General features: G+C 40.1%; 1 protein-coding gene across 2 annotated transcripts in view; it reads left to right on the top strand.

Moving 5' to 3' along the window:
* The window catches only part of doc2b (double C2-like domains, beta), a 216244-nt gene that overhangs the window by 128478 nt on the left and 61635 nt on the right, over positions 1 to 26131 (top strand). The window contains exons 3-4 of one of the 2 annotated variants that reach the window (XM_086309485.1): positions 155 to 178; positions 18483 to 18557. In XM_086309485.1, the coding sequence (XP_086165611.1) occupies positions 155 to 178; positions 18483 to 18557 (99 nt within the window). The remainder of the gene's footprint in view (positions 1 to 154; positions 179 to 18482; positions 18558 to 26131) is intronic. The other variant, XM_086309486.1, reaches the window with a different exon arrangement.

Raw genomic sequence — 26131 nt, 5'->3', positions numbered from 1 at the left:
TCTCCTCTGTTGTTTGCACGTTTTTGTTTTTTTGTCACCTATAACTTTAATTTCATATGATCAATGTTTTCTTTTTTTTCTTCTCCACCTTACTCTTTTGCATGCTGTCATCGACTCTGTGTCTTGGTGCTTTATGTTTTCTGGAACAAAACAGCTTCCTGTCCCCAGATACAAAAAGGTAAGCCAATGAAATGAGCCCAGATCCCAACCAGTCCCTGCTAATCAATGCCTACTTTATCCCTCCTGCGTCCAATCCCAGTGATCCCCGACTGAAACAATCACCAACCCTGGCTCCCTCTGATTCCGTTTCTTTGGAACAACAAATCTAATCCTGAGTGAATGTTGAATGCTTTGTCTGTATTTGGCCTGTTCTTCTGTAGATGCACACTGGTGCTTAAAGAATCAAGTCAACTAGTTAAAGGTGAACGCCTAGAAAACAAAGACAGAAGCATGTAAACCAATGTGGTGAATGACTACACTATAGTCAAAGGTCAACCAGTTTACTGACTGAAAGTAAATTCCATCTTTAAATGCAGGATGCTGTTACATATCATGAATCTGTCACGGTCTGGTTGGCAGACTGTGGAGATGTGGGAAAGGAGGACCCAGGCGTGGAGCTCTGTGTGTAGACAGTGCGTTTATTTAAAGTGTGGTAAATATAGATGCACAATTAATCCCCGTGCTCCCCAAGGCTCCCGCGTGTGTCTTCCAGTGGCGTCCGTGTTCGTGCTCCCCGCTGTCGTGACTCTGTACACCCTGTGCATGCTGCCCTTCCTCTCCACGTTCCTCCTGTAGGAACAAAATAGAGGCAGCCGTTAAACACTGACCCCCGCGGGCACACACACGATCTGCACTTCCTAAACACACACACGGACTTGGGAGTCTAACGTAATGATCCTGCGTCGGTGGGAGCGCCAAGACTCTCCTAAGTAGCTCTCCCGACAAGCCCTGATCAGCAGCAGGTGTGTGGCTTCGGGTGTGGCCAGTCCTCTAGCAGGGCCACACCCACCAGGCCTGAAGGCGCCTGTAAACAAGAGTTCAGACACACCTGCACCCACCCACACACACACTCATATCTACAAACATGGAGAAGAGGGGCAGCAACACCAAAAATACATATAATATAACCAGTCCATAACTGCTCAGGGATCCTGGGTCGCTCAGACCCAGGATCCCTGACAGAATTAGTGTTATTCACATAATTGTATCTGAGTTAGTTTTTTTTTAATCTACCTTTTCTCAACTGAAGTTCTACTACTTTTCTTAAAAAGCTTATCAGTAATAGTCAATTAAGTAGCTGGCTTTGCACATCTGTAATAATCTCTACAATCAGATTGTGCATAGGAAAAATGCGCAACCTGGTTGCAACCCAAAAGGGAAGTTAGATTTATTTGAAATGCATTGGATTGGTTGTGATCTAACGATTATTTATATTTATATTCACTTTAAAAAAAACAAAAAAACAAACAATGATGCTTCACACTCAGGAAAACAGTGGCTGTGACCACTTGCAACTCATTGTTGTCTTCAAAGTAACTTTAGTGCATCAAAACTGCAATAAAATGGTAATAAGACAGAGTCTGGTATCAGTTTGTGATTGAATAGGATCAAGTTGGCAATTATATGGAATCTGTTTGTGATAATGTGGCAATTAACTGATAAACTGTCAACAATTGCAACTCTGTTAGCAACTGCATACTCGGAAATTCACATTAGTCACTTAAATATTAGAGTCTGGCCAGAAACTTGTAGATTTAAAATTGAAATCTAGAAAATCCTCCACAAATAGTGAAACAGATGCTGCAGGAATCAGATTAAACTGCTTGATGTCACAGGAGCTAGACAAGCTTGATTTTATATAGGAATGTAACCAGAGTGCAACCACCTCAAGTGGCCCTTGAAGCATTAACCCCCTTCTTTAACATGACTTTGGTTTAGCCCCCCAAGGATTCAATCAATGCTTCTCTCCCATCCATTCTGTTATCTGCTGCTCCTGGTGATTGATGCTTCCTCCACCTGCGTGTTAGCGGGCCAGTCAGATATGGTAATGAAGACATATGCCCCAGTGATGAAGAGGCTGATAGCACTGCAGAAAAACAAGCAGCCATGTGGGACATACAGCTTGGAGAACACACACTCAAAATAGACGTATGTTCTTAGTTCTTAGGCGTCATACAAAAAAGATGAAACTGACTTGTTGGATCACAACATCAGTGACAGGGGATTGTTATTTTATTAGCTACTTACCAGTCTTATCAAAATCAGTTTTAGCGAATGTGCTTAAAATGTCAGTGATGTCTGCAAAGACAAAAAAAACCTGCATTAAACTCACAATGATTCTCCAACTGTTTTTTATTTTTGACTTCTTCGACTTATTTATATCTTCCCACACATCAGCAATAACCTTTCACACCAAGACAACACAAATAAGACTCAAGTTTTAATGCTTTCTTTTTGTTTAGGTAGTTTGGCACTAAGTTTTGGTTTCACTGTCATGTAATAACAAAAACGCTAAAGCTAAAGAAAGTGAAATGATTACATCTCTAGCTAGTGTTTGCGCTCAAATTTAACACATACAGTACTGTGCAGAAGTCTTGTATTAGCTCTTATACTTTGCTAGAATTGCACTTCTGTGCTGACATCATTTGCCAGGCATGTATGTTGCTGTTTGAATATAAAAGTAACTCAGACTCGTTGGTGTAAATTTACAGTAGATCTAAAGTCTAAGGAGCTTGGAAAGAAAAGCGTCTGGACTTCTCTAAGTTGCTTGAAGACGTTTCACCTCTCATCCGAGAAGCTTCTTCAGTTCTAAGGTCAAATGGTGGAGAGTCCCAGATTTAAACCCTGTGGAAGTTTCCCCCAAGAGGGACAAAAGGACCCCTTAATGATCCTCTACCTAATCACATGAGCCAAGGTGTGAAAACGGGTGTAGGTCACAATCAGCCAAGGTTTCGGGTGAGCTCGTGCAACCTAGCCCCACCATATCATGTGATTTCCTGAGTGGGCGTTAAGGCGTCTGGGAAGGGATCTCAAAACTGGATTATAGATGGCAGACGGTGGGTGGGGGTGGATTCCCATTCATTTTCTATGGCGGTCACTTTTGACTGGGAACACCACAGATGTAACAAAGTTGATTAAAACACTCAAAATTTAACAAAAGAGGTGCTCACCACTTTTATATGTTCAAGTGTGTAGTGTTGAGGATGTCATAAGGTCTCGAGGCAATTGGATGTAAAACACAATATTTATGAGTTTTTAAAGTTGTAAATCGGTCGGTTTTGACCTGAACACGACAGGAAGGTGCAGCTATGTACACACATCTTATTTAAAGTCCACACTCTTTTCTTTTCATTCAGATGTTTTTCACAAATGCCAAGCACGACTTCTTCTGAACACAGATTCTAATGATCTCACCCAAAGGAACTCGACTTCATTTAAAATCATTTAAGGCTGTTGTTCAGGAGGGCTGTTATGAATGAGTGTGAGATGGGAGGTGTGTGGATACACTCCCATCTGCCTTTCGCAGTGGTCATTTTTCTCCAACCCCTCAGTAATTATGATCAACCGAGTATTCACAGCGTGCTCGCGCAATCAGCAGCATGATGCAGCTGTCTGTTTATCCCGGTCCAACCCCACAAAACATGCCTGAGCTCACTGACGGTTCAAGTGTTGAAGACAACAATAGAAGCAGATGAGGATGGCACGTCAGCCTCTCCAATCAGCTTTCGCTGTGCCATCTTAATAACTTGTTTTTGCAGGAAACACGGTTTAAAAGTGGGGCTAAATATCAGCAAGAGATTCCAACATCCAGTGACGCATATAATGATAGAAAATGAAAAGCAGTGAAGTGGAAGTTTCAGGGGAGGTTACAATTTTAGAGGCCGTTAAGCTTTAAGCTGGTTTCTGTTTCTACTTTTTGCACATACATAAAAGAAAAACTTTACAGTGTTTTTATTTCAAATCAAGCTTTTTTCTTCAGTGCTGACTATTTTACACGCGTAGTTCACTCAGGCCTCTTTGGCTGAAGGAAGAGAAAATAAAAAGGAAGATTGAGGAGAGGGGATCACGGCTCGGTCACAGCAGAGACTTGTGGTTGTTTCGTGTTGCCTTTTTCTGTAGGCAGCATTTTTTCTGTACATCTCAGCTTTTCCTTGCATTTGCATGGAGCATTATCTCTGCTATCTAAATGCACGTCTCTTTGTAGCATATAACAATTTATATAACAAAGTATATAACAAAGAAATACTGATATATTTATATATTTATGTGATGCATGTTTCTTGTATCAGTAGCCTTATTTATACTATGATGCATTAAATGGTACCATTTAAAAACTTTAAAAATAAATAATGAATTCCTAGCAGCTCAGTTCACCCCTCTGGCAGCTCACGACTTGGCTATCAAACCAAATTTCAATAGACATGGGTTATATTTATTTTATATTTGTGTGGGAAGTCATCGTTTTACCACTGCACTCTCTCAGAAAACAAATAAAAGCCTTTGGCAGTATTTGAATCTGCTTTTGAGAAACCATGAGTGAAAGGAAAAAGAAAAAAATAGCTATCCCCTTTGTGAGTGTGGACGCTTCATCTCTTTGCTCTTGAATGCTTTGCTTCTTATATTGATTTTTATTGATTTTTATGCTGATTTTTTCCCTTTTTTCCGTGTGAGCTTACCTGCGATAACTTCTGGACACTTGTAGATCATTAGGACTAGAGTGTTCTTAACAGAAACAGCAACATTTTATGGTTACCTTGTCCTCAGCGCTCCGTGTGTCTGTGGCCTAGACACAGCTGAAGCCTGATTACAGGGTCTGGGCACCGAGCAGCCTCAATAGCCTGGAAAGGTGCTAACCGCTAGGCTAACTAGCAACAAGATGCCTTCCCTCTCCACAGATGACTACCACAGCCTCCTGCAGAAGATTGCAGTACTGGAGACAAAAATTCATCGCTTAGAAGTAAACGTGGAGGTAAATGGACTGTGTGGAAATGAAACAACCTTGCCTTTGATTCAAAACAATGGCGATGAGCAAGCTAGTACACAGCTAAGGAGCACAGATAACATGACCAAGAAAGTAGACTCTGTGCATTATTATAAATCCTCAAGTGATAATCCCCCCTTAGACTGTCTTGGTGCAAAACCAAGACATAAATCATGTCTCCTGGAAGGGGGAGGACGTATCACAGGCAGGGCACAGCGAGCTGAAATCTCTGAAACCGACTGGCCTTCACTTCCTACGAGACAGAGAAGCTCTTCTACCCCTGTATACGGGAGGAAACAGGACTGGACAACCGTGAATAGGAAGGTTAACAACAAACCTCCAAAACAACTGAATGTGAAACTGCAGAACAGATTTGCTCCACTATCAAAGGACCCTGGATCTATATCGGACAACCATCCATCTAAAAGCAGCGAAATAAGGTCTGAAAATCTGTTGAAAAGTGAAAGGCCACAGGGAAAGCTAAAGGCTAGGCCTGAAACTCTGATTGTGGGTGACTCTGCCGTAAAGGATGTACAAAGGATGTGCGGTAAGAACACTAAAGTCCTCTGCTTTCCTAACGATATGGTCAACAACCTGAAGGAGAGAATTCTTCAAATTGCAGATGAATATCCAACTGTGACAAACATTGTTCTGCATACAGGGTCAAACGATGTGTCCAAACAACAGTCGGAGGTTCTGAAACGGGACTTTACTGGATTATTAAATACTGTAAACTCTCTGAATGCAGCTGTATTCATCAGTGGACCTGTACCGCCGGTCAGAGGAGGAGACGAGAGATTCAGCAGGTTGTTTACACTGAATAAATGGCTTATATCAGCATGTGCTGACCACTCAGTGCATTTTATCGACAACTTTAATATTTTTTGGGAACGCAGGCATCTGTTCAAAGCAAATGGATTTAATTTTAACAAGTCAGGGGTGAAACTGTTCACCTCCAACTTGTTTTATTCCATACGTCATCCATCCGTGCTTGGTGCCAAGGCTGAGATAAACGAGGAGTTATCTCATAAAGAGGAACAAACAGTACTCCAAGAACAGACAAAGCCCAGCAGAAACCTTGAGGAGGAGCTCCATTTGCCCCCACCCGGGAAGAGCCTCAGAAAGGAGAGACATCCATGGCATCTGAGGAAGAGCCTCAGAAAGGAGAGACATCTAAGGCAAGAAGAGGGGTCCCTATTTGCCTCCAACTCTCTCAACAACACCAACGACCAGGACAAGGGACCACGACCTTCCCCAGTCCCCCAAACCCCTGACAGGCCATCACCCTCCTCCCCCTCCCTTTCTCCCTCCTCCCCACACCTGAAATTCACTGAGGACATGATGGAGCGGGTCAATGCTGGGCTCAGATCTACCCCCCGTCCCAATCCCTTTTTGTCCCCCATAAACCCCCCACCAGAGCGGCCAAAGGTTCGCCATCGAGCCCCACCCTCAACAGAGCAATCGAAGTCACATTGCCCAGCCTCGCCCCCCTTAGTTCCTCTTCATGCCCTGTCTCCGCAGTCTGATGCGTGATGTGTGAAGGGTCCGGGCTGTGAGGATTATGGCAGTGATGACTTTTCCCAGGAGAAGCTGGGACCCTGTTTACTAGAAGGTTTTAAAATTTCTGTACTTTTAGGTGACAGGAGACATGTGGCCTGGTCAAAACACAGAGAGCTGCACTCTAAAAGATCTTTAAACATAGTAAACATACCTTGTGTGCCACAGACTGCTCCCAAACACGAGGGGACAAGTAATACCTCTAAAACACTTAAGTTGGCTTTATTAAACATTAGATCTCTAGCTGGGAAAACATTTTTAATTAATGATTTAATCACTGAGCACAGCCTTGATTTTATGTTTTTAACTGAAACTTGGTTGGACCAAAGTAACAGTGGAGCTGTTCTCATCGAGACGACCCCTCCTAACTACAGTTTTATCAGTGAGGTCAGGGCGAGCAGGAGAGGAGGAGGGGTTGCTGTCTTATTTAATGAATCATTTCAATGTAAGCAGCTATCTCCTGGAAGTTTTCAGTCTTTTGAATATGTGGCTTTACAGCTGAAGGCCCCATCCAAAGTTGTGTTTCTTAATGTTTACAGGCCTCCCAAATACTGCACAGACTTTTTTAATGACCTCAGTGAACTGCTGTCTGTGATCTGTGTTGATTTTGACTGTGTAATTATTGCTGGGGATTTTAACATTCATGTGGACAACCCTCAGGACAAAGGGACTAAAGACCTGAGTAACACTCTGGGCAACTTTGGGCTGACTCAGCATGTAACAGAGGCCACACATAATAGAGGACACACTCTTGACCTACTGATCTCCAAAGGCCTGAGCATTTCAAAGGTTACTGTGTCTGATGTGGGCCTGTCTGATCATTACTGTGTTTTCTTTGAAAGTAAAATCTCAGCCCACACAAATATATCAACAACAGTGATCACAAAACGGTGTATAACTGAACACAGTAGTGAGATCTTTAACCAGGTCTTCCCATTAACACCTGACCTGTCCAGAGGGTCAGTCAATGAGCTCGTCAATAGCTTCAATGCTAACATGTTAAATGTAATGGACACTATTGCTCCCATTAAGGTGAAGGTTATCTCTGGAAGGAAAAAGTCTCCATGGAGAAACTCCACACTGGTGAAAAATGAAAAAAGAGAGTGTAGGAAAGCTGAGCGCAGATGGAGAAAAACAAACCTCCAGGTTCATTATGACATTTATAAAGAGAAACTTCACAATTATAATTTACAACTGAGGAATGCAAGGAGGTCCTACTTCTCTGACATCATCACTAAAAACAGCCATAATGCTCGGGTCTTATTTTCTACAGTTGACAGGCTAACAAACCCCCCTGTGTCAGTGGCAGCTGAACTTCATTCGACCATGGCCTGCAATGACTTTGCCAAATTCTTCACTGAAAAAATCCAAAAAATTAGACAAGCAATTGGTACATCAACAGCAGATCCAGGATATGTACTGTGTCCACCAAAAAACTGTTTAAACACCATGAAACAGTTTCAACCTATTAACAGCAAAGACCTGGAGGACATCTTAGGTCAACTGAACTCCTCCTCCTGCTGTTTAGATGTCCTGCCAACAAGTTTTTTCAAAAAGGTCTCAAAGACTTTAGAGTCAGACCTGTTACAGATCGTCAACTTTTCTTTATTATCAGGTGTGTTTCCAGAATCACTAAAAACTGCTGTAATCAAACCTATACTGAAAAAGGACAATCTTGACAAGACACAAATGAACAACTACAGGCCGATCTCAAATCTCCCGTTTTTAAGTAAGATCATTGAAAAAGCAGTTTCTCAACAGCTCAGTTACTTCTTAAAACAGAATAATTGCTACGATGCCTTCCAGTCAGGTTTTAGACAGAACCACAGCACTGAAACCGCTCTGACCAAAGTGTTTAATGACATATGTCTGAATACAGACAGTGGAAAAATGTCAGTCCTAGTTTTTACTGGATCTCAGTGCAGCATTTGATACAGTTGACCACAACATATTACTCAAACGACTGGAGAACTGGACAGGTCTTTCAGGAACTGTACTAAACTGGTTCAAAACATACGTAGAAAACAGGAAATACTTTGTATCAATAGGTAACTTCACATCTGAGCAGACAAGTATCACATGTGGAGTTCCCCAAGGTTCCATCTTGGGACCCCTTCTGTTTAACATCTACATGCTCCCACTGGCACAGATTATAAACAACAACAAAATAAACTATCACAGCTATGCAGATGACACACAAATATATATCACAATGTCACCAGGAGACCGAGGCCCTGTACAGGCTCTTGGTAAATGCATTGAGGAAATCAATGACTGGTTGTGCCACAATTTTCTCCAGCTAAACAAAAACAAAACTGAGGTAATAGTCTTTGGCGCCAAAGAAAAACGATTACAGGTCACCAGAGAACTTCAATCTATACATCTAAAAACCACAAACCAGGCGAGAAATTTGGGTGTAGTGATGGATGCAGACCTAAACTTAGAAAAACACATTAAGACAATAACAAAGTCAGCTTACTATCACCTCAAGAATATATCAAGGATAAAAGATCTGATGTCTCAACAGGACCTGGAAAAACTAGTCCATGCATTCATCTTTAGTAGGCTTGATTACTGTAACAGCATCTTTACAGGTCTACCTAAAAAATCAGTCAGACAACTACAGCTCATTCAGAACTCTGCTACTCGAGTCCTCACTAAGACCAAAAAAGTGGACCACATCAGTCCAGCTCTGAGGTCTTTACACTGGCTGCCTGTCCGTCAGAGGATAGACTTTAAAGTTCTGATGCTGGCCTATAAAGCTCTGAATGGTTTAGGACCAAAATACATCAATGACCTCCTGACCCAGTATGAACCATCCAGATCCCTCAGGTCATCTGGATCCGGTCTTTTATCAGTTCCCAGAGTCAGAACCAGACACGGAGAAGCTGCATTCAGCTTTTATGCTCCTTATATCTGGAACAAACTCCCAGAAAGCCTCAGATCAGCTGAAACACTCAGTTTATTTAAATCCAGGTTGAAGACTCACCTGTTCTCAGCTGCATTTGAATAAAGCACCAAATCCACACTTTAAGCTTAAATTTCAAAACTTACATTTAACTACTGATTTTATCTACTGTTCTGATTTTATCTGTTTTGATTTTATATACTGTTGTTTGTTTGTTTGTTTGTTAATTAGTTAGTTAGTTTATTTGCTTGTTTTAATCAATTTTAAATCATGCTTTTTATTTGTTCTTGTTTCTAATGTCTCTGTAAAGCACTTTGAATCACCTTGTTGTTGAATTGTGCTATACAAATAAACTTGCCTTGCCTTGCCTTGCCTATCCAAGAAGCTCCTTTATTGTTTTTTGTACTTCTTAGGGTAAATAAAAGGTTCCCTAACAAGGTGTATGGCGACACCCCACTGTATAATAAGTATTCTGGTATATTTCAGGTGATCTGAATGGGACTTTTACATGTTGTCACAAAAAATCTGGATTTACACTGCAATTGCGTTAATGCAGCAAACTGATATAACTGCACATACTGCTGCCCAAGCGAAAACCTGTAGTGATCCCGTATGTGTCAGGAGTATCGGAGCAGTTGAGATGCATTTTTTCTAAACACCGGGTCTCTGTGGCTTTTAAAGCCCAAAACACGCTGCGCCAAAAATTGGGCCTCACCAAGGATCGGGTCCCCCGACACAAACAGAGTAACATAGTGTACGCTGTTAAGTGCCAGGAGGATTGGCAGGATTTATACATCGGGGAAACCAAACAACCTCTGGCGAAGCAGATGGCACAACACAGAAGAGCTACCTCGTCAGGCCAGGACTCTGCAGTCTATTTACACCTACAGGCCAGTGGACACTCTTTAAATGATGAGGATGTACACATCCTGGACAGGGAGGAACGCTGGTTTGAGCGCGGAGTTAAGGAGGCCATTTACGTAAAAAGGGAAAGACCATCTCTGAATCGAGGAGGGGGCTAAGGGTACATCTTTCGCCATCTTACAATGCTGTGATTGCAGCCATTCCCCAACTCTCTGTGAATGGTACTCATGGCCACTGATCAGTGGGTTTTGGTCAGTGGTTGTTGATCAATGGTCATGAGAATTTGCATAATTAAAGATTAAGGAACTGACCTCCCAGCCGATTGTCCCTTCAGTGGGCTGGTTTCAGTCATTATGCATTAGTCATTTATAAGATTGGGGGAACCTGCAGTCAGCTGAGACTGAAGAAGTCACTCGGATGAGTGACGAAACGTTTCTCCCACAAAACGCTACGTCCAGATGAACAGAATCAATTTTTTGGAGATTTACTTTCCTGGATGATTGAGAATGCATCAAGACATAACTGCACATAAATGCAGAAAGTAACATTTGGTCAAAATTAGAGTATTTTCCTTTCTATAGTTCTTTCTGGTCCAAATCAGATGAGTTTTCCCAGCAGTTTTGGTTTATTTTCACACAGACATCACTTCAGATCACATGAGTGTTCAGTCTGCTTACAGGGCAGCTGTGACTGATGAAAGATTAACAGGAGTGAAAGCAGGAAGAAGGTGTGCGTTCGGCACTCTGCCTCATCACCGTACACATGTTAGTTGTCTCCGATTGAGTTTGAATCCCATTCTCGCCACAAATGAACCACTCAGGAGTTTGTTTGGAACCACACTGAGGCCACCACCTCCAAAGGGATCTCAGATTATCGCATTCACATCTGCACAAAGGAAACCAAACCTTGAGCTGGATTTAAACCGACTAAACATCACATGTGTGAAAACACTGAGTTATGGTTCTTCTTTCATTATACTTCCAGCTTCATTTTGAAGATTAGTTCCTCGTGTGGATTTCTGTGTTCTTCACTTACCTCCTTGATCCTTTCCCAGCCTCATTATTGTGTTGACTGAGTTCACCTGTGCTTTTATATCCCTCCCCCTGCTGTGCATTTACTCTGCACTTTCTCCTTCACTCTTTGCCCCTTCTCAAACTGCACATACTGGATTCCTCTCCTCAACTCCTCTCTCCTCTCCTTGCATTTTAGTCCTTCCACCCTAAGATGTAATTGAAGGAGGAGAGGACGCGATATGAAGGGGACAAGATGAGGCAAAAGGGATTCAACAAAATGAGACCCTCTTGCTGTGGAGGCTCATTTTAAAGCAATGTCGATTAAATTTAGCATCTACCAGAGTGTTTTCATGAGGAGAAATACTCTCTGTCAGGTCATTGCCTAGCCTCTGTCTTGTTCTTGTATCATCTTTGTGACCTTACATTATAGTCACACTATGGAAAATAGCGATTGGAGATTGGGACATCGCAGTTATTGCAACTATATGCAATGATTCTCATTTCCTTTGCAGTGGTTGCTTTAAAGACGGCAATCAGTCTGCTCTTAGTCTTTTTGGGGGTTTAAGTTGGCACTTACATGCAATCTGTCTGTGACAATATGATGATTAACGCTTACAACTCTATTGCCATCCAGGTACACAAAAATCAGACCCATCCAGAACAGAAACTCGTGAATTTCTCCTCAAACAGCGACAGCAATTTAATTTCAAAACGACATAAGTGCTCGACAACTATGCTTTTATTTATTTATTTACTTTCTTAGTTGGCAACCAGTTGAGTAGAGTCCCCCACTGCAAAGAAACGCAGACTACACAGGCTGACTGAGACTGATTGTTGGCATTTCAGGGCTTATAAATTAGGCGATTATTTGCAGACCTTCTGCAGTCTGTCTGAGAATGTTTGCAGTCAGCCCGAGTTGTCCCAGAACTGTTTGGACACAGTTTTCCTTCCACCGAACAACCTGTGAAATCTTTTGAGATCAAAAGCTGTCACCCAGATGTTGAGGATGTTGCACGTTCAACTTCTGGGTGACCTGTTGGTCACCTTGATTAATTAAATGCAGTCGCCAGGCAACAGGGCTTTTTTTTTTTTTGCTGTCCTATTTTTACTCTAGTGTAATTGAGTGTATGGAAGCAGAAATCTTGGGTTGAATATCCACTAGATACAGTGATAGCCTCATAAAATTGACCTTTGCTCCAAGAGGCAGAGCAAACAACTAGCCAATCACAGTCACCGAGCAACCGCTAATTTTTTTGTAGTAACGGGCCTATTTTTAGTCAGTGTGACTGATCCGTTAGTGTTTTCTGTGCTGTCACTGTGTTTTTGATGATTTGCTTTTTAAAGAAATGTCTCTATGCCTGTTACTCATATTGTCAGGCATACGGTGTGTGAGACGTAAATGGTAAATAAACTGCATTTAAATAACAAATTTTATAGTCTCATCAACCACTTAAAGACACCTTTATGCATACAGAGCTTCGCCATCATAAAAATACTCCTAATGTAAGTGAAGGATAAAAATAATAGTAAAAACCTGACACATTGGATTAGTTATATTTATCTAGTCCACACAAAGTGGAGTTTAATACCATATTACGTGAGCAACCTTGTCAGCGACATTTCGGTTTTTGTAGTATGGTCACAGCAAATAAACCACGAGAGCGACGACAAAATCCTCAAAAGGCAGAGAAGTCTTATCCAATCGGAGCGTAAACAAATTAAATGTTGAATTGTTATGTAGACGTATCTATGTCTGTGTAATGAAAGGAGAAAGACCTGAAGGAAGCAGCACTCGTCTCCTTCGTCTTTGTAACTGTAACTTCGGTCGTTGCTGTGCTTTTTGGAAGTCGAATTTCCCAGAGGAACCCACCCGAGGGATTAATAAAGTTCTATCTTATCTCTTATCTTCTTATCTTTCCCCTTAAACTGATTACATTATAACAGCAGACAATGAAATCTATTCCGTCTGGGCGTTCAGCGTCCGTTCTTCAGATGTCAGAGAACTAAGTGTGTCCGGCACATCAAAATGTGGACATGTTTATGAGAGTCAGCTAAAGAAATTAGTGTCACTATGGTTCTATTCTGTGACAGGCAGGATCTAAAGCAGCAGTGTTGCCTTATTAGAGACACAGTTGAGTGTGTCATTTTGCTGCCAGTAATTCCTGCTGAGTGCTGGGCTTGGTGCCGAGTGCCTCTATTAAGCCTGATAATTGTGGGAGAATAGACATCGTATTTGTTTTATTTTTCCATTTTTGGTCCATTAAAGAAAAAACACAGACGGGAAGCGATTAAAATAATGGTGCTAGGCTCATAATAAAGTATTCTTTCCTTTGCGTGATGGCTGTTCTCTGTGATAGGGGATCTTTATTGTTACTCAGATGAGAAATAAAAACTTTGTATTGCGTGATCCTTAGGCCGTGGGGTTTTTAAGCCTTATTGTCCTTTATTACTCAAGATGGTTTATTATTTGGGCTGGCTTTCTTTACTGTGAGTGTTTGTGTGGGATTCAGAAGCACGTCCAGGGCAAAGACAAACTGGAGATCATTATTATCTGTTTCACTTCACATGTTCTCTGTTTTCCGCACTATAAGGCGCACTTAAAATCCTTTAATTTTCTCAAAAATCGACAGTGCGCCTTATGTATGAATTCTGGTTGTGCTCACTGACCTCGAACCGATTTATGTGGTAAACAGTGCTCAAAAATGGCTACCGTAGTCAGGAGCCTCGCGGAGTAATCTGGGTCCAAAACTCCGTCTTCTTCAGGTCCCAAAGTCAAACGAACACTGCAGCATCACTGTTCAAAAAAGCCTAAATTCTATAATCTTTAATAAAACGATCAGTATTGCTGCTTTACCAGGTGTAACAATTAAGTTTATCATCTAGGCATCGATGAAAACAGAATGCCTTAAATTTAACTGAGTTAAGTTAGCAGGAAGTTAGCTCGCTAGTTTCCGCTAACTTGATATAGCATGTTCTGACTGAGAGATTTCTGAAAAAATTCAAACGTACAGCTCTGCTATCACTTCCAACATAAATGAAGACAGAAAACTAAACAGCAATGACGTTTGTAGGGTTACTGAAGTTGGGCTAGCGGGTACATAATGATGGGCTACGTGACCGCTAGCGACACAGCTATATTAGCATAACATAAACACAGTGAAGCTGGAGGATGAACGCTAACTTTTTTCTACTCGATAAAAGTTAACGTGAGGGTTCCCGATGGTTAGGGACCAATGCAATCGCATGGCAGGATGCTGTAAATGGACCAAACTTCAGTCAGGAGAACAACTGAGGTAATCCATCCACAATACGAGGTTAGTCATTCAAATTTGTAAAATTTGACTTAACTGATTGTGTTTTGTTTTGCTTAGTGTGCCTTATAATCCGGTGCTCCTTATGGTCCGAAAAATACACATTTATTTATGACCTTACATTTAATTATTTTCTATCATTTATGCACCAAGAGCAACATTAAATAAAAACTTGAGTAACCAGCCTTTGAATGTGGCATTATATCAAACCAAGCAGCAATCTCCACAGGCTTTAAAATTAAGCAACTGCAATTCCTTTAGCAGCCACTTGGGGCTAGCTTGAAAAGTGAGTCAGTGCTATGAAATTAGCGTGTTTGATGCTGTGTACAAGTAACAGTTATGCCAAACTTCACAAGAACTGGACTGAAAAATCAGTGTAAACAGGTCTGATGCAGAGATTAATCAACTTTGAATGTTTTGATGTAAGTCATCAGTATGTACAGAGGAGATCAGGAGAAAGAGGCTACAGTGGGTGTCTGAATCCATCTGTAAAACACGGTGGAGGCACTGTCATAGTTTGGGGCTAGTTATCAATCTGTGGTGTTGTGGATCTTCTTAACACTCATGAAATTATGAACTCGGAAAAGTAACATCAGATTTTGATCCATCTGGAAAGCATCTGATTAGCAGCAGCTTTATTTTTCAGCATGACAATGATTCCAAACACACCGTCAATGCAGTAACAGCATGCCTGGATACAAAAAGAAGAAACACATTTGAACACTAACAGTCATGGACTGCCTTCACTAGAGCCAGGCCTCCTATTTTTAATATGAATAAAGCCATGGGTCTTGGTAATTAGCATCATTGGTTATAAATCCAGTGAGCTGTTGTTGCATGTCGGATACTTTTCTCTCCAAATGAAGATGCGAGCTCATGACTCATCTGGTCGAGTGAAAAGGAAGTGATGCTGCGGACCTCTCCGTTTCCTCCACTGGCTTTTCAGCAGTCTTTGACATGTACATATGCATCCTCTAATCTGTCATTAATCTTATTTTTGGTGCAAACCCTTCACCATATTGGTTACGACAGAAACAACACGTTAAACAATAATTCTTGTATATTAATGACTTCATTAATATAGAGACTTTTTTGTGTGAAATGTATACTTTGAAGTCATTATAAGCAGCTGATATTCAGAAGAACTGGGGAATAAAAAGCACATTTTCAGATGGTTCAGGAACAAGCTGTAATATACTGAATATTACACTTTTTAAAATAAACCGGTGTTCGGCAATCACACAGGTGAAATTGTTTCTTTGAAGAGTCACAGATAATTTCACATGAGTAGAAATTTCAGACGATTAACTTTTGTAAGAGACTCCTCCTTATTTTCTTCCTGCGTGATTACTAAACGACTACAGGAAGGACAATTTACGGCAAAAGAGTTTAGTTACTGATGAAAACCGCAGACAGAACTGCTGATATCAAGCTTATACGCCTTCCTATGAGCTACTCATTAAAATGTAGAAGAAAGAGCACCTCAAAAAACTAAAAAAAATTACCTTGGACTTCCTATTTTCTTATTTTTCAGTAAGAGATAATAGCCTTGCAGATTCAAACTGTAATGTCAAAGTAGCAATCATTATTAGACTGTACTTGTCTCTTAGAGGGGGATTGCTTTCAGGCACTAAGTGTGATGTTTGCTGCTTTAATCCATTTTGTCTTGGAAAAAATAAAGTAAAACTTAAAGCTTAATGAGTGGAAAACAAGCACGTTTTGCTGATATTTATTTAATCAAAGTTCAGTCCTGATATTTTCTTGTTTTTCTGTTATGGATTAAAATTGTGATGTGTTTTTTTTTTTTAGCTTAAGGCAAAAGAATACATTTTTTTTAAAAAATGTTACCAGGACATCTTCTCCACTGCTTCGATTTTGATCAGTTCTAAATCTGAACTTTATGAACTAAATCCAGAGTTCAATTTTAAAGGGATTTCCATTCCTTTTACACATAAAGGTCAGTTTAGTCATGAGGATAGTCACTCAGACTGAAAATCTGATGTATAATATCCTTGGGGGTACTTCCTCAGGCCTCAAAACAACGCAGCAACCAAACTTTAATCATCTCGTGGATTGTGTCGTGCAGGATTCGTGCAGGCTTATTGTGTGCATGTTTTCAAAAGGCCCATAGATCAACCCACTGATCTGTCCACCAAAGTTTGTGGAAAATTAGAATTGAAAACTGCAAATAGTGAGAGTTTGCTCGAGAAGAGGAACCTGAAAAAATGAAAATAATATGGAATCCAGCATTATTTAGGCTGAATCCACCCTTCTTCTCACAAGAATTGCTATTTCTCTGAGTGTACTGGTCAGATTTTAATGAAACCTAATAACGTGAATACGATTTATGCTGATGTTAAAATAAAATATCCAAACTGCTGCTCAGCTACTTCAAGGACTTCAGTTTAAACTTTTATCTCAGGAGGAGTCGGCAGTGTGAACAGTTCCGTCTCCAGAGGAGGTCAAAGACGACTTGCTTGAGGTTTTAACAACTTCTTTGTGTTCGTACCGCATTTGATTCAGGAAACACTTTAGGTCCTTTCACTTCATGAAGCGGGCACCCACATGGTGCGGTGTTGTCCTGCTTTGGTCATTGAATGAGTGGCCTTTACATCTCCTGCTCTCTCTAAGCCTCATTGATTTGCTCTTCAAAGAAATAAAACATTTCTTTTTTTAGTAAGTTCCCTTCAGCATTCCTCAGCAACCTTCCAGCTGATGTGGCACTGCGCTGGATCTCTCAGGCACTACAGATTTTATGCAATGATTAAAAGTGTAAGAAGCAGCATGCAGAAGATTTTTTGCAGATTTCCAGGTTTCAGTAAGACATGTTAATGGTCTTCATGGTCTATTCTCATCCTCAGAGCATGCAGCTTTTACATTTTTGTGATTTTGCATATTTACATGCTAGTTTAGCAACATATTCGGAGATTTCCCTTTTACTGGATTATTGGATATCATTTTTCTTCCAGAGAGCAAATCATAATCTTTTGGATCACCTCCATAAAAAGCACCTTTCAGAGTATTCACAGACGGCCCCTTAGTTGGCTCTTTCCCCCCGTGTTTCATTTACACTGCAGTAATGTTCCAACAGCTTTGACAGCATGAATGAGCAACTTTGAGCACCTAAATAAAAACAATTGAAGTAACTGCATTAGTTGCTGGATTGTAGCTTGTTGTCTCACTGAGTATGGTGAATTTTACACTTTCCATCAAAAGAGCTCTTCAAACTTTTCTGAGACTATTAGACTGAAACTATTTAAAATGTTCCTTCAGACAAACGGTTGTATGAATTTTCAGTGCAGCCTATTTACACTTCATTGGTCTTTTTGACACATTGATCTACTCCGGCACAGTATGTGGCGGTAATGCAGAAGAATAGGCAAAATGACACCATATGACTCAGGGGACAGTAAGACTGCAAAACAGTGTAGTATGAATAAGATTTGAGTCATTCTGTTGCTGATTTACTGCTTGGTAAAAGGGATCCTAGCTCTGTTCCTGCTTTCACTCATCAGTAGACATAAAGTAAGCAAATGGATTTAATGTGGTACTGACTGTGATATAATTAAAATGCGGCAGGGTTCCGATAATTCAAATTTATAATGTTGCTGCAGGAAACATCCCAAAAATTTCAGAATTTTCAAAAAGTATCCCCTCCAAAAAGAGGTGTAAAATAATTCCAGTTTAATATAATTTAATGCTGCAATGCCCTGAGCTCCTTTAAAGATCCCTAATTTTTGGGAAATCTTCACCGGTGGAAATTTGACTGTCAAAAACAGGAGTAGTGTCCAAAACAAGGAAGTGCTAAATGTCATTTTTATTACCATGATTCTTCTTTTCTTTCACAGGGGCTCAAGCCAATGGACCACAATGGGCTGTCAGATCCCTACGTCAAGTTGCACCTACTGCCAGGCGCCAGCAAGGTGTGTTTTTTTGTTTTTTGTCTGTTTCCTTTAAAACAACAGGCTTGCACATTTGTCACCACACAGCCTGGTCAGTATTGAGTTTGCTTGTTCTTCACTGGACTTCCTTTTTCAGGTTTGCATGCAAACACTAGCTCGCCTACACATACTGCATCTGTAATCATAATATCTCATTTGTTAATTCTGTACACAAAGAAAAGAAAAAAACATTCGTCACAAGTATAGAGTACCCTGACATCACCCGTTAGCTTTGGGCCTGTCGTTTTCAGGGCTTGGAGCCGCCTTACCCCTGCACTCTCAGGTCATGTGACCAGTTGCTACTACATATACAGCAATCTAAGTTGAAGCTCAGGTGGGACTGAGCATTCTTTATTGGTGCGCCTAGGTTATGGAATCAATTGTCTTTGCACATTAGACAGTCACCTACATTCTCCTTTTTTAAAAACTAGTCTTAAAACACACTTGCACTCTCTGACTTTTGACCCAGCATGTGACAATGGTCTTACTTGTTTCTGTTGTTTTATTGTGGTTTGTTTCTGCTTTTATTTTATTATTGTTGTTTTTATTCTTCATCGTTGAAATGGATTTATTCGTTTTTATTTACAGCACTTTGCTTTTAAAGCACTGTGTAAATAGAGTTGGTATGGTACAGGATTTCTCTAAATCTTTGAAAGGGAATGTGAGTTAAGATCTCAAAGAAATTTAACAAATCGTTCTTTTTCTGCATAAAATGTTTGTTTTACAGACGTTTATCGAGAGATCTTTGTTTTTATGAAACTGTTCATTCAAGCATTCAGGATAAAGTGGCATTAGAGCATAAAACTTAATAACACATAAAGGAACAAAAATATACTCCCTATAAAAAAGTCACAAGTAATTAGCAAAGGGATGTAAAATGTTGCCTCTATAACATAGTCGCACTGCAATACTATATATGAATACTTCTCAAAATGCAAATCCCTCTAGGTCACAATTTAACGTTTGCAAACACACAAAGGAAGAGATAACACGAGCAAGCAGAAGAAGTTGTGATGAGAAAGAATAAAAAGAGATTAACAATGACCACTCTCTGCATTTCAAGAATTACAGAAACAGATTTTTTTTACACTCTAAGCCGATCACGCTTTTACACGAGCTTTGATGGGTCAGCAGTGTTCCCTACTGCACATACAGTCTGTCCTGAGGCATTCTTGTGGTTTTCTCAGACCCGCAATAAAAGGAGACGAGGTCTAATAATCTATTTCATGATTCATGGAGCACCGCAGTGTGGATATGTCAGCGCAAGGCTTCATCAGTGTAAACATTAACTGACTGACCTAACGTACCCGCTTACCAGTGACGTGCTCTGCTTTTAAAGCTCTTGCTGATCTGCTCAGAGTCGCGGAAGCACTCGTACAGGCGTAAGATTTAAGTTTTAAACTGTTGCAGAAAAGCTGTTGGAGCTCTCACAGTTTGCAGACAAAATGATCTCAAACCCATACATATAAATTAAAGACTGAAATGTTTCAACACATGAAATGACTCACCGGTTGTTTGTGAGAACTGGTGACTTCTTTAACTCTCTTGCACCTCACAGTCGTCCTTGAGGGTGACGTAATCCTTTCATTAAAACTATCAAATCTTATATAGATCCTGTGAATACGTACATTCTACAAAAGCAGCTTAATGAAAGCCAAAGCTGTGATTATCCAGCTATCTGACTCACATCTTCCTTTCTTACAATACCTTTTCAAACTCATCTCTGTTGAAATGACCTTTGTAATTGGCTCTGCTCTTGCTGCGTAACTTCAGCTTTGATTTCACTCTGCTGTTACGTTTGTAGTTATGTCTGTGTGAAAGAAGGAACAATGTGAACTTGGATGAAGCTCATGACCTGGTCCTTTGGGGGATTCTGCAGAAGTTTAGGGCCATCAGATCTGTGTCTCAGTCCTTGACACAATGTCAAAAACTATTTTGGTTCTGGCTTCTGCTCAGGAGGTAGAGCAGGTCATCTACTAATCATAAGGTTTGTCACTTGATCTCTGGCTGCTCCAGTCTGCATGCCAAAGTATCCTTGGATATGTGATAGGTGAACAGTGGGAATGTTAAATAGAAAAGTGCTTAGGAATGGGGAAGTTGTAAAAAAATAACTGTGAGGGCTCCAGTAGAGTAGAAAATAAAGGTGCAGTCCATTTTGTGGGTACTGGAATTTGTCACTGTTGCCGCTTGTCCCCAATCCTGTTTGTGATATGCAGGAACTCCAGTTAGTTTCCACTTTGGGGTGAGAGTCAGCACCTCCAACTCTGGGGCTATGGTCCACTGCAGGAGAGCAGTGGATGCTTGCTCTGTGTTGGGTGGGAGGTTTCTGGATGATGGATGTAGAAGCTGAAATGAGTTTCCTTTGTAGAGCTGCTGGTTTCAGCCTTTGAGGCATCTCAAGGTCCACTTGGGTGCAAATGACGTAAGTTTTAGTATCACAGTGAGGCAGATAATGCCCATAGATACATCCCAAGTTTTTGTGACCATGTGGATTTGACAATGAGATATTAGCTTACACTTCGCCAATAACGCATGCACCCTTCAGGTGGAGTTCAAGCAGATTTCAAAGAGCTGCAAAGCAAATAAATACTCATTCAATTCAATTCAATTTATTTATACAGCGCCAAATCACAACATCAATCACCTCAAGGTGCTTTATATTGTAAGGTAGACCCTACAATAGTACATACATCCATGCTGTGTACAGCTGTCTGTATCTGCAAGTATAAGCACCACTTTGGACATATAGTGAGGTGCTCACAGTCATCAAAAGGAGTAAGCTGAGGAGGTTTATGCTTTTGATCTGGATCATGGGCACTTCCTCTTGGAGGTTTTCTGGGTTGGCCCCACTGGGGGGAGACCCCAAAGTGAGCCCGGAGGTTTCTGGCCCATTGGGATCTGCCAGGAAGAACTGGACAACATAAAATATCTGGTTAGCATGGTGCTAACGTGATCATACTTTAGACAAGCAGGGATGGATGACTAGATGGATGGTTTATGGATGGAGTTATATGAAAAAAGTCATAAATAGCCATGTAGCTATTGTACCACCAGTAGTTAGAGGAACACTACTTAACTATTGTTTCCATCAGGTGTTGATTTCCTGGGAAAATTCTGTACTTTCTGATATTTAAAGTACCATGAAAGACGAAAACACAGAGCTGACACACAACTGTATTGAGTTTGCTCAGTAACAATGAGAAACTGTAAACGATGAACGACTTCTCATCTTCCTCCTATAATGGTCAAAAAATAATCAAAATCTAAACACATGAAAAAGCATCTTAGGGCTTCAACACATAAGATTCAGTGGCACCAGGGTAAGGGCATGTTGTGAACTCCTATATCCGGCTGTCGGTGGACATTTTTGACGAGTTACTTTTGAACTTGTCTTGGGAGCTTTTCGGGCTCAGTTTTCATCAGTGTAAGATTTGTTTTGTCAGCTTCAGCATTAGTTGAGCTCTGCTGTGCTTTGAGTTGATTTCTAAAGTTGATTGATAGTTCAAACTTTGTGCTTTCCACTTTGTGTTACACAGCACGATTTATTGAAGTGTGCAGGAGCTACTTTAGTGTCGCATCATATGGCCTCCTGCAGTCTGCAGACCGTCGAAGAAGTTTGTACCTTAATGAGAGTTAATTACAGTCACTGACAGTCACTCCTGTTCAGAGGTTTTCTTTGGAAAGGACCACACTGACAGATAATTTAAATTCTGTTACAGACATGTTGTAGGCATTTTACCAGAAGATAAGAAAGAACTTTTTGTTTCTAAATGTTGATTCATACCTCTTGCAATGTTGCAATGAAAAGATTACTTATAGCTACTTATAGCAAGATCTCACCTAAATGCTGCATCAACTTTTATATTAGTCTACATCTTACAAACTATCTGGGATAATCACTGTATAGACCAGTGATAAGCACATTTGGAAATCTGAGAAGTAAAGCCAAAGCAGCAGTTACTAATTATTCTCTTCAGTGGTTGCCAGTTCAGTGACTCTTTTCCAGTCATTTTGAATAAAGCTTTGGTCATTTAGTGTCAGAAAGGAGGGTGTGCTCATTGGCTAATGACTTGTGATTGACAAGTTGTTAGCCAATCAACGTGCAGTGTCCCAGATACACCCTTTACTCAATGTCTCCTGTTTCAAAACCTCAATGAAGCTTTATTACGGTACTTCACTAACCAATGACATCATAATAACTAAGTCCATGTTTTATAACAGGGACTGTTGTGGAAGGCCATGCACATGCACAGGGTCCTCCACAACAGTCCCAGTTTTCCATGCAGCCTCTTAGGGAAAATTAATTACCCATCCCTGTTTTATAGTGTACATGACGCGTGCATTGTCAGGTTTGACATTTTTTTTAACTCGGCTTGTATTATTTTCTATTATTAGACATGAGTCAGAATTGCATTGCTGAAAAAAGAAAAGATTGCACTTATAGTTATTATTTATGAGCAAACATATATTTTACGTGAGTAAATGAACAATAAATGATATGAGGCAGTGAGCTACACTGTGGTCATTAATCATCTCCATCAGCACAGGATTGTTTCAGCATATCATATCAATAGTGGAGAAGCACGAAATGCTTTCAGCATCCTAAAATGCAAATGTCTGCTGTTAGCTTAATGTAACATGTATGCTAAACATGTCTGAATTTCCACTGAAGGCTACTGTACACAGAGGAGAGAACAGCTCTGCTTTTCTATTTGCTTATGAAATGTTTTCATTATGAAAGTGTAAAGGACTATTTTTTCTTGTTTGTCAGAGCTCAGGAGAGTCATGCCTACAGGGGTGTCAGCGCCTCTGAAACTGGATTTGTGAAATTTTGGAGGAGTCTCTAAATTACTGACAATGCGCTGTCTTTTGTCCATGCACTACTTTTCTGCATCTTCCTTTTGTATTGATAATGAATACAATTAGGTTGTTATCAGTGTATGACTCATGCATGAGGGTGATTCATCACTAATTTACTAATTCTGTTTTTGCCAAGCTTGGTTTTCCTTCTCAACCTTTTGTGAAACCGAAAATAAAATAGTTAACTAATGTACGAACCACAACATTCAAAACAAAGGTGTGCTGCATTTTACACAGGAGGGTGCATTAGTAAACTGCTCTCTCTATAGGAGCAATAATGGTAGTACTATTATTTCAGAAGTAATTAGCCTTTCTCTCCTCACGCTTCACAGAGGCAACAGCAGCTACTTTGTGTTTCTTGTTATTATTTGTATTCACATTAATAGAGATTGCAAAAATTCAGCGCTAAATCTAGCACACTAAAAAGATTGTCTGTTTTTTCTGGCTAAAAAAAGGGAAAAATGGAGAGGATCGTTAAAGCTATGCTATAGAGTATTTTCTATACCCCCATGCCAACATGCACAGATGGCAACTTGTCGTGAACAGCAACTGATTTAAGTTGAAAGTGTCACATCAAGGAGTAGCCATTACTGATAAACACCTGAGAATGTAGTTCAATCATGATCTAACACGGTCAGAAATTGCATTGTCGCTGCATTCAGATTGGTCCAACTCGTTTAAAGCAAAGACGGGCCCAACAGATCAGAGACTTCTTCAGTAACTAGATAAGGGCAGAGCCGAAACTACTTTTTACTACGTTTTCGATACAGACACATTTTAAAATAATACTAACTATATTATACACTTTGAAAAAAAACGAATACCTTTTAAATTGTTCAGTGAGGATTACAAAATATGCGTATTATACAAGCATGTATAATGCCTACTTAAGTGATAAGACTAAGTGACTTGTAAAATGGACTATTACCATTCAGAGATCTGACACAATGTAAATAAAAATAAATAAATACAAAAATAATCAATTTCTTCCAGTAGTTATCCCAAAATATGAAAACAAAAATCACGTTTTCATTATAAAAATTCCTATTATACTTTTTTCAAGATGGAAAAAAGGTAGTTACCAAATCTGACTGTAATAATTTGAGTGTAATAAAATAATAACTACATACTGAGACAATAGCAAGAAAATAAAATTACATGTCTCCCTCCTAATTACATTTTACAATGAAAAGCTTCATCAGTGTGACAATGTTGCACATTGGGATTAAGTAATAGCAGTTTTTCATATTCATATTCACCATACAGTAACCATAAGTGTACAGTAGGCTGTTATTTTAGTTGATAATATTGCCTTAAGGCTGCACAAAGGCTACTAATTGAGAAAACTAATTTGATTGATTTAATTAATTAATTAAATTGCTTATGATTTGCCCATGAATCTAATAATTTTAATGCTAAATACCCATAGTAGACCTACAAGCATTAGAAAATTGAAGGTTTAAAATTGTCACCAGGATTAATTCGTTGGCTACCACATAATTTTGTGATTTAGATATTTAACCAAAGACCAAAGTGTTGGAAGGACAGATGTCCCAAGATCTAAGGACTGGTCTGGAGAGCCAGTACCTGCAACCCTGTTGCCTTCACACTATGATTTAACACACCGCCTGAACACCAAGAGCCATTCTGTTGGGATATTCTGAATTTAAACTCTTAATAAAACACTCTAACTAAAACGAGTCTGCTATCATATCAGCCATGCATGTGAATGCCATCTCAGCTACGACACTTTGTCCACTGTGTGCTCAGATAGCGTGCAGTCTGCACAAACATAGTGTTTTCCATCTCTTCATAACAAACCCGAATCAATAACTGACTGCTCCTGTGTGAGGATAGCGAGGCGATGGTGTTGAACTGAATTAATTAATGCTTTAATTCTTGTGATGAGTAGGGATGGGTATTGATAAGATTTTAACGATTCCGATTCCATTTTCGATTCTGTTTAACGATTCGATTCCTTATCGATTCTCTTACCGATTCTTTTTTTTTTAAAAAGGAGAACACTAAAGTCGATTAGCTTAGAACTGTGTTTTATATCTTCTCTTTGAACAAGATAGAAATTTAGGGGTAACATGGCCTTACAAACCCAACAGTGAGATCTTAAGAGATCCACAGCCTACGGCTCTTCAATGGGGTGTCACAGGGTCCCCAGGAAAAAAAATGTATATGTAAAATAATAAAATAAATATTCTCCTGTAGCAATAACAAAGTTTAACATAAATTATTCTGTAGCAATTACACAAGAATATCCAGTAATGTCCCTGCCTACAATTAAACACATTCACTTACCAAAGTGAAATCGGGGGCATCTGCTGTGGCAAATGGGTGCAAGCCTTTGACCACAAACTTAGACACTGCTGGGTGACATTCGTCTATCCTGGCCTGAAAGGAGACGCTACCGGTAGACTGCAGCGAGAACTGCCAGCATCTGAGCCAGCCAGACTCTGTCTCTCTCATCATGGTTATCTAAATGCAACGCACAGTAATAGCAGGTTTTGTAATAAGGTAAATCGCGCTAACATAATGTGCAATGCTAATTGATTAGTTACCTGCAGTATTAACGGGAGAGGACGTGGAAACGCTACCGCTGCTGCTGGGTTGAGCTTCGCTAGTCCGGAGCGGATCAAAAACACGACATTCGTTGAACGCAATCGCGTGTTTTTTGAGCAAATGCT

Source organism: Aulonocara sp. 'chitande type north' Nkhata Bay, linkage group LG10, assembly GCF_057382095.1.
Source record: "Aulonocara sp. 'chitande type north' Nkhata Bay isolate Kocher_YH1m ecotype deep benthic linkage group LG10, A_spYH_male_GT1.1, whole genome shotgun sequence".
In the NCBI taxonomy this organism is placed as follows: domain Eukaryota; kingdom Metazoa; phylum Chordata; class Actinopteri; order Cichliformes; family Cichlidae; genus Aulonocara; species Aulonocara sp. 'chitande type north' Nkhata Bay.
This window is presented reverse-complemented; position numbering and strand designations above follow the sequence as displayed.